Here is a 16,470-nt window from a genome sequence, read left to right on the forward strand (position 1 = left end):
GGGAAGGGGGACAGAGGGCACAGACCCTGTTGCTCAGCAAGCTCAGACGAGTTTTCGTAAGGTTACTCGTCACAAGGATTCTCTCAGGGGCCGGCCTTGCTCTCCCCAGGGAGCAGCTGCTCCCTCCCTTGCACCCCACATGGCTCAGGAGAGCTGGACTTGGCAGTGTAGGACACAGATGAGAGTGATGGAAAAGCTCTGCCGTCTGATTATCTCCACTCTCCATTTATCTTGCTTTTGTGTTAGCGTTTTACAGGATTTTTAGACTGGTAAGTTTATGGAGACTCTCTCATTGTATCTTTAAGTTTACAGGGTACACAGGAGAGCCAACAGCAACCCCACAAGAATAAAGTGCTATGGGTAAAAGATGATATACTGTGACAGGAAAATGTGTGAGCAACCACAAATCCCATCCCTGGGATGCTGTGGGAACCCAAGGATGCTGTTGAGATGAGCAATATCCCAGGAATATTGTGGGATTCCAGATTACTGCTGCGATTTACATGAGCAAAGATTTTTTTCACTCTTTTTTTTTTCCCTTTTTAAACAAATATTTATGTGTGGAGGGAAAGCAGTAAAGCCTGGTGTCTTATGGATTTGAATTCAGAGGTTCTTGTCTATACGAACTGAACTCACACTGTACATCTTCCCTTAGCAGAGGCACTGCTCACCCTTCTCCTATTCCTGACTACCTATTGACTGGATACTTCAAGAAATTCAGTGTATATATGAGACCTTCATCCACTTAGTCAAGTTGGGTTAAAACTGGTTAAGTTCATAGTTTATCAGTACAGAGGTGGAGCTCACTGACAGACAAGCACACACAAGAGGTACCGCGTGAACCTTGCTTCCCTGGAAATGAAGAATAGAAAACCACAAGTATAAAGTTACTTCCCACCATTTTGACTATGCAAACATCTAATTTGCTCTAAATTAGTTATTTATGAAACTTTCATATATTGCTTTTATTAGACCAATAGCTCAGGACTGCATCCTGGATTACACTAACACTTTCCAGAAGAGATGTCAGGTACTCCTCAGTAAGCACTGACCGAGGAATTCACTGCTGTTGTGGTTGCGTGTCCCTGTAGAGCAGCACCACTCCAGTTCTCTAAGCCCAAACCTCTGATTTGTTATTTCAGGCAAGATGGGTTTTTTACATCAGTGTTTAACAGTACTGATTAATACTAACTGGCTTCATTCAATTGATTTATCATTAGTACAAATCCAGTATTTGAAGTTCTAGGCAAACTCTTAGCTTGGAATAGCAGCTGTCTAACTTCTGTCAGTCTTTACTGAGTCTTAGTTTAGGCTGGCTGTTGTTTGAGTTATGCTCTAATGTAATTGCAAGTGTGTCTTTAAATGATTAAAATTTAATATGAACATTCAGACATGGCACAGCTACAACGGAAGAGGTAAACATGTTCAAAGTTTAATTTTTGCCTGGGATGGGTAACTCTGAAATTCTGCAGCTCCTGACCCTTTTCATATCGTCTCAGACACGAGTGACTACAGAACAGAACAGAACAGAGACCCACTACTGGCTCCGGAGGGCAGGGACCTTGGTGCCTATTTGTTTATGATTATGTTTCCTCTTTGGAGATTGCTGCTGTTTTGCAGGTGTTTCTGATGCTCTGCATCTGTCTGAGCCATGTCCCATCACCAGTGATCCAACTGGTAACCAAGAGATGGTGTGTTTTTCCTGAACAACCTGTTCAACAGGTATCTCAGTGCGGACAGAGCCCCAGCCACAACAGGATGCTTTCACGCAGTGGTCGCAGCTGTATGAAGACACATGGAGGTAAGAGCTACCAGAGGATGCCAAAAGATCCCAGGGATGCTGTGGGATGAGCAGAAACCCAAGGGTGCTGTGGGATGAGCAATATCCCAGGCATATTGTGGGATTCCAAAGATGCTGCAAGATGAGTGGGACCCCAGGGTGCTGGGGGACCCCACGGGGGCTGTGGAACTGGCAGAACCCCAGGGGCGGGCTGTGGGAGCCTGGGAGTGCAGTGGGCTGCCAGCGGTGCTGCGGGATGAGCGGGACCCCGGGGGTGCTGTGGGACCCCAAGGAGCCCGATGCATCCCACGTGGGGAGCCCCCCGGCCCCGCTCCCACGGCGCGAGGTGAGCGCCCGGCCGGGACGCGGCCCCTGCGGAGCAGCAGGGTCTCCCGGGGCCGCTCCCCGCCGCTCGGCCCGGCCGCACCCGCCGAGCGGCCGCCAACGGCCCCGACGGGGATGGGGGTGCGGGGGCAACAGCCGCAACGGCCGCTCCCCGCAGGGGACCCGGGGCGGCCGCGCTGAGGCCGCGGAGCGCAGCGCTGTTCCCGGGCAGCGAGCGGTCCCTCGCGAATTTGCAAGTGAGATGCGGAGAGTCCGAGCAGCAGCTCGGGTGACTTTTAATCTTTCATTGCGGCGCAGCGGAGGGATGTGGGTAACTAAGGAAATCGGTAGCTGCAGCCTCTGAAATGCCTTCTCTGTCTGTGGTGAACTCTTGACCATTTGGTATCAATGGGGAAGAACCTCTGTGTTTAAGAAATAAATTATTCACTATGACTTTTTCCTTGATGTACTTATTGACCCTTTCTGTCACATAGCAATTATTTTATTCTAGTTCCCCTCGAAAGCGAGGGATTTGATAGCCTTGTTCTCTGATACACCTTCTAAAGATACACAGCAAGTATCAAGCATTCCTCCTTCCTGCTGAAATCCTCACATATTTCAACTCCATCATTGCCAATGACGAAAACACAGTGTATTCTTAATTTACACTCTGTTGTTGCTACTTAGAAGTAAGTTGAAAACACCCCTTTTCTCAGATGTCTGCCTTTGTGATAAAGTGGGGACAAGTGGAAGAAGCATTACAGATTTCTTTTGCTTTAGGTGATGTTTTGTTCTCCTGCTGTTCTGCTTGGCCCTGCTTGCTTGTTTTTTAAGCACAGAAACTTAAATGCAATTTGTTCATCTTTAGAGTTTTCCTGACAGTTCAAGATTTCAAATTCCAGCATGGCTCTGTGTCACCTGTGACCATCTTTGAGCTGGTGACAGACCAGAATTAATTGAACTAAGACCAGTTGATGCATTTTACATAGGCAGCAATTTCTCTTCTGCTAATAAAAACATATGGTCTGTACCATTATTCTATTTTTGACCCATTTGTGGAAAACATTTGAAACTATGTTCTCTGCATTAAGGATTTTTTTTTTCTTTTATTATTCTGGATACAATTTGCAAATACATATTTAGTCCAAAACATGAAACTTTTGCTACGTGTTCTCAGGATGCTGTCTTTAATATAGTATACAGGCATTTTAAATGCTTGTAAACTGTGAGAATTACAATTAAACAAATTCTTAATTTAAGCAGAAGTTTTAAATGAGTCTTTCAAAATACATCTTTGAAATCTAGACATTTTGTAGCTTGTGCTTTTGTTTTTGTCTCTTTTCAACAGGTTGCATTGAAGTAAAACTTTGTTGGTGTGACTAGAGCTTGTTAACATGAAACTCACTGGAATCGACTGCATCCAGGAGCGCTATGGAGCAATTTTCAACATGGAGGAGAAATTGTTACACGTGTCTGGTAACAGAAGACAGTATTTCAGTGACAGAAAGCTTACACCCAGTGGGGTAGCAACACCCTGGCACCAAACCTTGAACTCTAAAGCGAAGGGAAATGCTGGAGCAGTGACTGGAAGAAGTATGAGAGCAGTGGTGACAGGAGGCGGAGGCTACTTTGGGTACAAGCTGGGATGTGCTCTTGCCAATGCAGGAGCTTCAGTTGTTCTGTATGACGTACACAGGCCTATTTGGGAAATTCCCAATGGAGTAGTGTGTATCCAGGTACGATTAATTATATTTTCACAACAGTCAGTTAGTTCATTCGCCTTTTCCACAATGCCTTACTCTTTGTCATAGAATCCAAATACCTAATTGCAAATGACTGCAAATACCAATAACTGGTTTAACTGTGTGGATATCCCACGTGATTTTTTTGACAACTGATTTTTAAGTATATCTGAAGTAAGGAAAACAATTAAACCTGTAGTGTGTAGAGTATCCACTTCACCTCCTGACTCCGAAGTACTCCTCAGCACCCAGTCACTGCCTTCACTACCGCAGCTTAATCACCTGTAGAATGAGAACAGGGGTATCATGAGGCTTAATTACTGTTTGTAAAGTCCTTTGAGTTCTACGGAAGGAAAATACAATTATCAGCAAGTACTGAAATGGGTTTTCAGTCCCAGAATGTGCAGTAAGTTCAATTACATATATGCATTCCCTCTGTGTTAACCCACTGCATGACAAATGCTAACCTGCAGGTTTGATTTCAAGTCCAAGTATCTTTTTTTATGTGTTACAGGCAGACGTCAGGGATTATGATGCCATATTTGCAGCCTGTGAAGGGGCTGACTGTGTGTTTCACGTCGCTTCATATGGAATGTCAGGAAGAGAGCAAGTGAGTCCAAATAGTTTTGTATTTGGAATTGGGAAGAGGCAACAGGTCACTGAAGTGCTATTGAAACATGGATATTTAACATATTGCTGCAAGATGTATAATAATTGGAGATATATGTTCAGAAGTAACATGATTCTCTTTGATTCTAGCAGGCTAGCCTGTAAAAAGAGAGTAAAAATACAGGCATAATTTAAAAATAGTGATTTGAATTCTTGAAGTCTGGAATACCAGTCTGAACAATCTTTTTTTATAATCAAAGCACTAAACTCGTGACCTTTATTTGGGGACATTTATAACACCCCTCTATTGAATTTAAAATTTATTATTATTAAAAAATGCCCAATTTCTTTATTTTCCTAGTTGTACAGAGAAGAGATTGAAACTATAAACATTAATGGAACAAAGTTCATCATTGATGGTACGTATCTAACATTGCCACTGGGTGTTAGTATAGCCTATCAAAATATTACAGCACTTAGAAAAAGCCAGTTGGCTTTTTTGGCACACACTATTTTTTACCAAATACTTTATGTTTTTGGCAGAAGATGAGGAAATGCGTCATTGGGGGGTTTTTATGCTCAGTTCTGGTATGGAGTGTGATAAGAGACCCAGCACTGTGGTTCAACCACTTCAGCTTTTCGTAACTGTGTTGGACATGATATCAGAACCTGTCTCCATGTGAGGAGTTAACGATTTCCATGTGGATTTTGTAGCACTAAGCCCGGTTGCTGTCTAACAGCCTGTGCACAGGCAGTGGGCAGCGCTGGAAGCGGAGTCTTCACTTTAAACATGCTTTGCATTTTAAGTCACCTAATCATAAAATTAGCTCTTTTAAGATTTGACAGGTTCTCAGAAAAAGGTCATGCAAACTTTATTCCATATTGTTTCAGTTTGCACTACACTAATTTACTTTCCACATTGCCGCAGCCTGCAAACGAAGGAACATCACTAGACTGATATACACCAGTACAGTAAATGTGGTGTTCGGAGGGCTTCCTATTGAAGATGGTGATGAGGAAACCGTGCCATATTTTCCAATTGAAAAGGTATTTTGGTTGTCTTACATTTTCATGTTTCCTCATTGTTTACTTTCTTGTTTCTAAAAGCTCTGGAGTTTACATGACCATGTTTTGCCTGATGGCAGAATCCAGTGCCCAGAAAGAAAACTCTTTGCGCCATTTGTAGATGCTATTCACAAACTTGGCACAGCAGTTTTATGTACACTGTGTTGTATATTTCTTTGTTTCCTATCCAGGCCTTGATTTTAGAAAATAACCCCTAGTGTGTCCCATTAATATCAATGAAATTCCACCTGGACATAGGGATTGTGTTATATGGCTCAGTGCCTCTTTAGCTATTTATTATTTATAATCTGTTTCTCCTGTATTTAAGATGACATATATTCAAGATAGAGCTGATATGGAAAAGCAGCCTACTTTTCTGTGGTTTTATTGCACTTAAGAAGAAGAAAGTACTTCTGCTTGCTTTGCATGCACAGTTGGGTTTTGTGTCCCTCCTCACTCCATTAAGTGCTTCACAGTTTTTCAAGAAGTAGAGGTGGATAGAGAAAATAATGAATAATATTTTGAATACTATATCAAATATTTTCTCTGGGACAGTGCCACAAGAAAGTGAACAGGATAATTCAGACCAATGGTAATGTCTTCAAAACTTGGCTTTTGACTTTTCTGTTACCTGAAAAAGAAATCCAGATTGCAAAGTAGTGATCAGTTACATTCTTGGCAGCATTCAAAGCATACATATATTTATTGCTTCTCAAATGAGCTGGAATTAATTAACTGGATTTGCATAAATTAAAATGCTTGTTTACCTTAGCAATATGCATGTGTTTTATCCTAAAGTAATACCACACAGCTTCTATATTTCAAGGTATTTCTTGCCATCTGCTAAGTAAAAACTAGTGGATTAGAGATGCCCCTCTGCCCTGTCATTTCAAGAACAGATAAAAACGTATTTGCTTTTTCTCTGTAGCATGTTGATCATTATTCCAGAACCAAATCAATTGCAGAACAAATGGTACTAGCAGCTAACGGATCTCCACTAGCAGGTACTTTTGTCTTAGCATGAAGTCATAGTGGGATTTACTCTTCCTCTTCCTGTTCTTCCCTAACATCCTGTATCCATTCTTGGGGGACAATACTGTCCAGCAATTGTGAAATCAAGTTCTCTACCCCCGCTCACAAACCAAAAGACTTTCACTTAAAAATCACCTTTAATTTTTTTTACTTCCCACAGTGTCTGTAAAAGGTTTTAGCATGGGAGCAATGAGTTCAGTATGTTAATTGAAAAGATGAAGACAGCTATAAATTAAACAAAAACATGTATTTAATGTCACTGTATTATGCAACATAAGTAAAACATGAATGGTGATTAAGTTGTTACTTCCCCTCCCCCCAGTTATATATTCAAATCTGAAGAAGGCACCTGATACTACAACCTGGAATTATTTATTAGTGCTTCCCAAAGTTTTCCGTGTTGAGGAAGCCAGTTATACACTTGAATACTTAAGCTCACCTGTGAGATACTATAACTGCCACTGCAAAACAAATTAATGTAAAGTGCAACATGATTCTATGTGACCAAGTGATACTGAGCTAAATTTAGCTGTAGACAACTTACAGAAAAGACTCTCTTCATTTGATACTTGCAGAGTGCTATGAAGAGATATAGTCACTGATGGACACTCCATCTCAACAGAATTATTTTGTTTATTTTTTTTTTCCTTATTTCCTCTTTTCTCAGCACCTCTGCACATCAAAGACCCTCTTAATTTTAGGAGCAATACACAGTTCTGCATTTGTCAATGAAATTAGATCCAGTCACTGTTCCAAACATCCCATTTTGATCCTGTGCCATATGAGTATTTTGCATGTTTTCAAGTACTATTAAGACCAGTTACAGCAGATGAGGAACCAGCCAACTGATGTACTTGGGAAGCAACTGGATTTTGATGGTGGTCCTTACCTTCCCCCACTGAAGTTCCCACAAGCTTCTACAGCAGCTCTAGTGGGAGCTGGCTGTGCCCACGCTTGAGAGCCCTGCAGCTCTACCTTGTGCTGCCAGTGAGTCACTGCTTCCCACCAATAATTCTGTATGAGATCAGTTGGATTCATTCCACTTTCCTACCAATGACTTGCTCCGTTCAGCAAACCACCGTTGGCACATTCATTTGCTGCTTTGGCACAGAGACAAAGAACTGGTTAGAAAGAGGTTTCCAAATATCCAGTAATTTCTAGGAATCTGACTATGCTGGCAGGACTTCTCTGAATCTTGTCTTGCTGTTTCTCATGTTCTGATTCTGCCAACTTAACATTCAGCTACTAATTCCACACATTTTGCTGTGTATTATTTTTTAAGATGGTGAAATTAATTTATTTCAGAGTGAATTCTGCTACCACAGGCTTTGGTTCATGCAAACGAAGATGTATCATAGTCATGTGAAAGTCACTTAAAAATGGTCTTACCCATTCTTCCAGGAGGTGGAATACTCTATACATGTGTTCTTCGCCCACCAGGAATCTATGGACCAGAAGAGCAAAGGCACTTGCCAAGGCTGGCAGTATGTATTTTAATCCTTATTCAGCAGAATTTTCCATTATATACAACAGCATCGCTTATTTGTGTTATAAATTGACAAACCTTCTTAGTGGGCAGCAATTCAATAATTCAATTGTCTGCTGAGGATATTATAACTTTTGTTAACAGGCACTATATGATATCTGTAAAGAATGTGTACTACATAAAGAAAGCTTTTTCTTAAAAAAAAATACTAACACATGTAAGTACAGCTTTATAATCTAATGTTCACTATAAGATTCAGGCCAATCTATGATATTTCAAATGTCTGTTCACATGCAACTTACACCAAATGGTATAAAATATTAATGAAAAGAGATACAGCAAAATATCTTATTTCCAGCCTCAGCTATTAACAGCTTTCACTATCCAATGAAACAAGTGATGGGGTCGGAAGCACTTTCTGGTACAGCAGGTTACTAAAGGGCAAACAGCTGAAGTGCTCACATTTTACTCTTTTTCATGTGCTGAATTTTAAATTGTAGGACTGGTACAGTGTTTAGAATGCAATCCCTATAGAATTGTATGAGTCACTTATTTTAAAAGCGTTAGTATAATATGAAGTTAGACTCTGCACTTCTGTTTTTAATTGATTTATGTAATTTTTTTAGATAGGGACAAACCTACACTTAGCCGGACAAGAAGGTGCACTGTGCCCCACGTTAAAATCCACTTTGCTTTGCTTTCATGTTTGTTTCTGTCTACAGAAAAACATAGAGAGAGGGCTACTTAACTTCAAATTTGGGGATCCTTCTGCTAAAATGAACTGGGTGCACGCAGAGAATCTTATACAAGCTCAAATTCTCGCTGCTGCTGCTCTCACCCCTGAAAAGAACTACATAGCTGTAAGTAAACAAGAAAAGCAACACAGTTGTCATTGGACAGTGGATCTTGCCCCTGTATTCCATACTATAATAACAACTGAAGTAGCAGTAATTAATGTACATGTTATGGTTCCTTGGCTTATGTTGTTGTCTCTGTTTTTACTTGACAAATGTGCCATGCACAGTGTGGGATCTGGCAGCGTTCGCTGTGCAGTGTGTCAGGCAGGAAGCCAATAGATATATGCAGTATTATTTTTATTAACTTGTCTCTTCTCTACCTCTTTAACAGAGTGGCCAGGTATATTTCATTAATGATGGCGAAAAATTCAACCTTTTTGAATGGTTAACTCCACTTGTACGTACACTATATACTTTATCTGCAAATACATTAATTTCATTGACTGTAAACAACCGCAGCTTTTGTATGCGTTTTACGTTTGGTGTTCGCTTTGAGTGTAAGAGTTCCACTTTGAATGCAGGTTTAATTCCTGCTTGAAGTTCAGTGCAATTAGTGCTGGAACAAAGTCTACCTAAAACATGACATTAAAGTAACTGTCTTCACTGAGCTCAAAGGACCATTTAAACCATTTTGAGTTGCCATTATCGTAATTTCTTGAGCACACATCTGTTAATGGTGGCTATTATGGGAGGACAAAAATTATAAATCCTAATTATTAATCTGTAATATACATTCTTTTCAAAAGATTGCTTTACTGTTAACGATGGGCTCCAAACCATAAACATGTCACAATGATAAATAAGGTATCAGCATACTATGACATTTCAACTGATTATTATAAACCATTTTTTTCCTTTTTTTGGAACTGCCACTTGAAAATTAGATAGTGTCTGCATGTGACATTTAACTGGAATTCCCTGAAAAATGAAAACTCAAATCGAAACAGCATTGATGATTTTTTCTTTTTAATCAGTAAATATTTCTACAAATATCTTCTTTATTGAAACTTCAAAACTTGTTTGACATTTCTGTTGTTTTCACTGTTTTAAAAATTTCTTTCAGTTTGAAAAATTAGGTTGCAGTAAACCACGGATACGTATTCCTACTTCCTTAGTTTATGCATCAGGTAAAAATATGTTATCAACATTTATTATTTCTGTCCGCACTACCCTGATTCCTAATAATAAGATAATGTTTTGGTTTTTTTTATATGCCCACATTTTTAATGTATAAAACAATATGCTGTGGGCTTATCTAGTGCACAGCAGTTAGGGGTGAAGTTCAGCTCTAAGCAGTGTGTTGAAACCAGAATGATCTGCTATTGAAGTCCCACAAAAACAAGTTCTGTGTAGTACTTGATACATGTAAAACTTTGTAGAGTTAATGGTTTAAATATAAAAAGTTATATGTAAAAATCCATAACTTTTGAAATATGATGAAGAGTAGCTGCTTTGCTGCACAGGTAAATTTCTTGTTCTGTATGCTGTGTGCTCTCCAGAATCAACCCCCATGTGCAGCTAAGACAGAATGCAACTTTGAGTATTTTGTTGTTAGCATATTTTTTATGAAATCTCATTATCTTTTCACTAGACCTGTCATCAACCCGCCAAACCCTTTTCACAGAAGTGCCCTAAATCAGGCTGACTGAAGTATTAAGATTAAACCTACCCCCTTGTGAGCAAGTGGTCCTGCTGATGTTAGTACCAGTGCCCTGAGAATTTAGGCATGTGATTATCCTTCGCTATCATATACAGTGTGAGATATGCCAAAATCATAATGGCATAGCAATCTACTGTTCTTACCTCAAGTTGAAATCTTTTGTTATGCAGCCATCGTGATGGAATACCTTCATCTGATGCTGAAGCCATTTGTTGAACTGTCCCCACTGCTGACCAGAAATGAGGTAAAATCTTTGTCTGTCAGCTCCCCTTGGCTTTCCCAGAATGCTCACATACACATTAATACTGAGGCACAATTTAAGATTAAGTCAGTAGAAAGTAAAATCCACCCAGTACTACTTCAGCCTCCAGTTTGCAGGGCAAGTGTATGCATCATACATTTTAGACAATATATTGTGCTCATTACCATAATCTTAGAAAATACAAGAGCTTGTGCTTGCAATATGGGAGAGGCTGCTTCAGCTCCTTCCTTCCAAGGCCCATCCTGGGTTGCTCTAGCTGCTCAGTTGGGCCCTAATTTCTGAAGATATTTAGGCATCTGGGAGATGGCTTTTATGTGCCAGGTATATAAACAAGAGTGCAGAGCATTTTTATGGAAGTTTTCAAGACTAGAAGATTCTGTTCTGCAGATTTTACTGCCTCTTTCGGCTTTCAAGATTCAAAATCTTTCAAGATTTAGGCTTTCAAGATTCTCCTTTCGAGTGAACAATTTTAAAGATAACATGACGTATGTCAATAGGACATTGATATAATGTTGTGTTGGGGGGAGGTGTTTATGTTAAGTTTCATTTAACTGTGCCTTCGCTACCATTTACAGACTTTGTTCCAATTTCCTATGTATTCATGTCTTTGTGTGTTGACTCTTTTGCCCTACAGGTACAGAACATTTCTACAACTCATACATTTCGAATAGACAAGGCACGGAGTCAGCTGGGATACAGCCCAGAGAAGTTTGCATTTGCTGACTCTGTGGACCATTACATTAAAACGAGACCAGAAGCCCAAAATAATCACATCTTCTTCAAAGTTTTGCTTTCTTTAATTGTTACTTTAAGTTTGATCTTTCTTTCTTTAGAATTTGACAGCCTTTCAGTTTTGCTTTTTTTTAAAGAAACGCAACAGTGACTTGCATGAACTGTACATACTCATAGTACCGCTACCTGGATCATTCTAATCTCCTCAATAGTCACTAGGTCCAATCCAATAAACAGGTTTATTTCACACCAAAAAAACAACTGTCCAAACTGATTGTTGAAGCAAATGAGAATCTGCAGAAAGAACAAGAGCTACAACCAGCCTGCAGTGCTTCACCAGTGAAAAGAATGGCTAAAATAAAGATTGACTACAGCTTCTGCCATGGCTCACTGCCTTGGGGAACTGAGGAGCAACCAAACGGACAGACAGAACAGACTACTGTAAATAACATATACAAACTATACAGAGAGTTCACACTGTGTAAATTTATTTTGTGAATTAGCTGTATCACTGCATATGAGGGAAAATAAATGTGTACATGAAACTTGGCTGCAGTCCATCCTGTGCCTCTGTGCAGGCGGCTCCAGAACCGCTCCCCACCCCTCCCTGGGGTGCACAGCCATTTGTGACAGTACCTCGACACAGTTTGGATGCCTAGGCAGTACGTGCAGGTATGTTTTTTCATTAGTCAAAACTGTGTATTTTAGTTAAATTGGAAGTTATTATCTAAGTTACATTAGTTAAGTGCATTTATGTCACAGCAGAGGAATCTGCCACTATGGATTGCACTAAGCTTTGTACTGCTTTATAATGTACTCCTGGAGTTACTGAGGGAAATAACTAACAATAGAGTTTAGTTGATTATCAGCTGAACTTTAGGCACAACTAGACTTTGCTTCTGATTTCTAAAGTACAGCAGTTGTGCTTTGCAAGTCCCTGCAAGTAGCTGAAGTGAACAACACGCTTTTTGAATGTCTGTTCAGCTAATGTGGGCCTAAACAACAGGGGGTCTGAAGGCCTGTTCCTTCCCATCCACCACTCATACTGGTGATTTATCACAGAAATCTCCCCTCTGCAGCTTTTCCAGCCTGTAACATGGGGAGGGAACAAGCAGGAGCACGATATGAGCTGAAAGAGTGAGCTTGGGAAACAGTACCAGGGCTAAGGCAGGAGATCTGGAGGAATCAGGGTTGGGTAGCGGACAGGGAACAATCACAGGTGGATTTGAGAAATCTAGAGAAGCTGAGAGCACCCAGATCTCGCCTCAGGGAGGGCAGCAAAGGCAAGGTACAGTGACTGTGGGTTGAACTTGGAGTAAGTCGAACACAGCACGAGAAGGCAGAACTGCTGAAATGACTATTTCTGATTTAATTTTTTAAGACAAAAGACACAGAGAGGAGAAGCCATTTTCCTTAGTGCGTGCCGCTATTTTCTACAATCCCATTTCAACAAACGTGACTGGCAACGCCCAACACCCGCCCACCCCGAGCGGCCGCGGGGCGCCGTGCCCGGCCCGTGGGAGCTGCCTTGTGTCCGGGCCGTCCCTGCGGGCTCACAGTTCGGGCGGAGAAAATGATCCGCCGGCGCGGGAGGGACAAAACAACTTGGCAGCGGTGGGATTCGAACCCACGCCATCGAAATGACTGGAGCCTAAATCCAGCGCCTTAGACCACTCGGCCACGCTACCGTCTGGATATTCAGCCGCCCGCCAGGCCTCTTTCAAGGGGGCGGTGCCACCGCTCTCCCCACCCACCTCTACACATTGCCCACCTGTGTCTGCGCTACCACAAGCCCCCAGCGCGGCCGGTCGGCGCCCGCCTTCCCCGGGAAACGCAACTACTGCAGCGGGCACAGGTTCTCCGGCCGATGGCTCCACGGCCGGGGCTACCGGGGGCGCTGCCGGGGCCCGTCCCCCGCCCCGGGTCCCACGTCCTCCCCGCGGCCGGGACGGGCGTTGCGCGCCCGGCAGGTGGCGCCACTGCTGCGCGCCCGGCGCCGGCTGCACACGTGGCCTGGGCGCCGCGCGCGCTGACCCCTGACCCGCGGCCGGCGCCTGGGGAGCCCGACGCGCGGCCTGGTTTCCCTCCTCCGGGGCCCATCCAGCCCCGGGCCTTGGACCCTCCTACCCCTGCAGGCGCGGGCCGGCATCGCAGCAAAGCGGTGCCTGGGGGCTGTGCCCCACAGCAGCAGTGGAGCGCCAGCCGGTCTTCAGGAAGTCTTTACCCACCCGCACGGATCCACCACCCCGGGGTTGTCCGTGTAGGGCCGAGGGCCGCCCTTCACCGGTGCCTTTGCAGCCGCAAGAGCAGCTCTGCACACACCTCCCTGCCAGGCAGAGGAGCCGGCCCGCCCCCTGCCCCAGAAGCTCGACCCACCGCCTTCTGCCCCAGCTTCGCTCAGGAGAGAGCCGCCCCCAGGCCCACCACAGTGCAGGGACTGTTGCCCACCCAGAGCTGCCAGCGTGCTGTGGGGCTGGTGACCTTCCCTGCCAGCTGCTGGTTTGGCGTCTCAGTGTACCTGCAGCTGAACTGTTCCCACCTGAAATCAGAGACCCCTGGCTGCCTTTATCTCTGTGCTGCTCGACATGGAGCTGTGGAGGCTGGTACAAAGTGCAGCTGGTGGCCAGAGCTGCCCATGCACAGCTCATGGTCCTGCCACATACTCACTCACCTGCTGCTGCTGAGCTCTGGCATGGTGTAAGCACATGCTTTTCTTCCCCATCTCAATGTGGGAGCTTGGGGTTGGCAATCAGATTCAAGCTGTCACTGGTGAGTAGAATGACAAATTCTCTTACCCTGGGAGACCTGCAGGAAGAATTTGTAAAATTACTTTGTAGACAGAGTTAAAACCAAGACTAAATGCTGTGTAATTAAAACAATACAGAGAAATTATGTCTACCCTTCGTCCCTTCCTATAAGAAGACATGCACTGGTTCTCCATGAAGTTCTGTGCATGTATAGTATATGCACCTATAGTATAGCTGAAATGAGCTTTATGACCAACTGGATTTACCTTCTAAGAAGGGACTGTCATAGGAGTATGTAGGCACAAATTGTCGAGAGAATTAATTTACTTAAAAGGCAATCTTTCACCTTGATTTTCAAATGAATGCAAATCAAAATTGGTGTAAAAGTGTCATCTGGGGTATGCTTTCCTTTTTCCTTTCAAAAACTACAGTTCCCTAGAACAGCAATTTCTAAAGACCCTCATTTAACACGAGCATACTGAAACTTCACAAGCTTCAGTACTCTTGAAAAATATATATGCATTGCTGAGCATACTAAATGAAAGAGTAACGTACTAGACTTGCAGGTCACCAATTTCCTAGGTTGTAATTTTAAATGTAATTTTTAATATTTTCAAACAAAATATAAATGTGAATCAAACACCTTAAGTGTTAAGGATGTAATAGGTAACATCTCAATAGAAAAGTAAAACTAGAAGATGCAGCATGTCTGGCCTAATATCTAATTTATTTAGCATTTTAGTGTTTTATCTTCAGTATTTTATCTTTAGTATTTTATTAAACCCTTTTTTATCATCACTGATTGTTCTTTTAAGAAAATGTTGCAGAGAAGAGAAACCCCACACTTAAACCTGAAAATAAGAACATCCTTGCATCAGGGTACCAGAGCTGGCTTATTTAAAAGGATGAGAAATGTGTACCTTGAGATGGTGTGACCTAACTACGTTCCTAACATAGCAGAAGGTGCTCCATCAGAATATACAGCACAGTACTGCTGTGTGCCACTGCATCCCTTTTAGTCCAAAACTATGCTGTGTATTTGCATGAGTTTAAAGCCAGTTACTCTTGTGACTCGTGCAGCGTGCTCATGAATCACACTGGTAATAGCATTCCACCGTTATCTAGTAGCCTACGATAGCAGATGGAGGTTTTATTAACCTTTATCAGCACGTGTTCATGCATTGGGAACCAGACACCTGGCTTCCACCAGGCCTTCAGGATTAATTTGACGAGTCTGTCTTCTTCCCAGAGGCATCCCTGGCAGCCCTGCCAGGTGCTGCTCTCCCCAGGGTGCTCAGCTGGGCCACCCACGGAATGGGAAATGGGGAGACACACATTCTGGTGCTAATGGGGCAAAAGCACTCAGTTTTCAACACTTATTAACGTTTATGCCAGTGATTTGCAGCTGGGAGATTAATAGGACCTCAGAGGTTTTCTGCGCAATCCACAAACATTGTAAATGTGTTTAATTTGAGCTTAAACTGCAGGAATTTGAGGCTACCTAGAAGCCTGCCTGTAGGAAGCAGCATTAAATGGGGGCTCCGTCAAGTCTCTGTTTTACATTCTCAAACAAGAGCTGCACCCTCAGCATAGTGCTGGAAATTGCTGCCAAAATTACAGGTACCCTCAAATTTGCAGGCAGCGTTCCTGCAGGCATGTGCTGCTCCCTCCCCTCCCCAGAATAAAGTTACAGTTTAATTTATGTAAGTAACACTGGTGTTCCTGGCAGAGAGTCAGAGCATCTGTTCCATGGGTTTTTAATTAAATATTAGTAATCTTCCTCCTGAAGATTATCTCAGTGCTAGTCCTGCAGCAGTGTTTCTCTGCAGTCACTCCCTGTTTGGAGAGAGTGAGGATTGTGCATCCTTCTGTCTGTGATGCCACAAGAGACTGTCTGTCTGTCTGTCTGTCACAAAGGACATACTGACATCTTGCATCTTGGTTTTGTAACCTTTACTTACAGTAAGAAGCACTAATGAGGGTTATTTACATGAATACAAGATTCAATGACAGTAAAAGGGGCAGATTCTTTGCAGGCTGCCAAGTAAAAAAATTAAGCCAGAACCCACTTAATTGCCATGTAAGGATAAGGAGATGTGTTTAAATTTTCCACAAATTCTAGCTTGAGGAAAAACTTAAACATCGACGTTTTCAACCCAGAAAGCCCATGCTTTAGGAAGAAAGCAAATATGGGTGATTTGCAGAAATCTGAAGCCTTTGAAACTTCAAATCTG

At 42.5% G+C, this 16,470-nt stretch overlaps 1 protein-coding gene and 1 non-coding gene across 2 annotated transcripts; one reads left to right on the top strand and one right to left on the bottom strand.

Moving 5' to 3' along the window:
- The first annotated feature begins 3,334 nt into the window (after positions 1–3,334).
- Positions 3,335–12,034, top strand: LOC102086783 (putative short-chain dehydrogenase/reductase family 42E member 2). Its single transcript, XM_005505749.3, has 11 exons — positions 3,335–3,840; positions 4,361–4,456; positions 4,817–4,874; positions 5,384–5,502; positions 6,449–6,524; positions 7,954–8,036; positions 8,761–8,898; positions 9,167–9,232; positions 9,899–9,962; positions 10,666–10,739; positions 11,392–12,034. The coding sequence occupies exons 1-11, from the start codon at positions 3,499–3,501 to the stop codon at positions 11,638–11,640; spliced, it is 1,365 nt and encodes a 454-aa protein (XP_005505806.1). The 5' UTR covers positions 3,335–3,498; the 3' UTR covers positions 11,641–12,034.
- Positions 12,035–13,095: 1,061 nt separating this feature from the next.
- TRNAL-UAG (transfer RNA leucine (anticodon UAG)) lies at positions 13,096–13,177 on the bottom strand. The gene has a single exon. It is a non-coding gene; the product is annotated as a tRNA-Leu (tRNA).
- Between the last annotated feature and the right edge of the window lie 3,293 nt (positions 13,178–16,470).

Source organism: Columba livia, chromosome 15, assembly GCF_036013475.1.
Source record: "Columba livia isolate bColLiv1 breed racing homer chromosome 15, bColLiv1.pat.W.v2, whole genome shotgun sequence".
In the NCBI taxonomy this organism is placed as follows: Eukaryota; Metazoa; Chordata; class Aves; order Columbiformes; family Columbidae; genus Columba; species Columba livia.

Excerpts from the sequence above, each read along its gene's own strand:
- LOC102086783 (XM_005505749.3), top strand. The coding sequence starts at position 3,499 with ATGAAACTCACTGGAATCGACTGCATCCAGGAGCGCTATGGAGCAATT. Across the intron at positions 3,841-4,360 it reads ATGGAGTAGTGTGTATCCAG|GCAGACGTCAGGGATTATGA; the intron begins GTACGATTAATT and ends TATGTGTTACAG. Across the intron at positions 6,525-7,953 it reads TAACGGATCTCCACTAGCAG|GAGGTGGAATACTCTATACA; the intron begins GTACTTTTGTCT and ends CCATTCTTCCAG.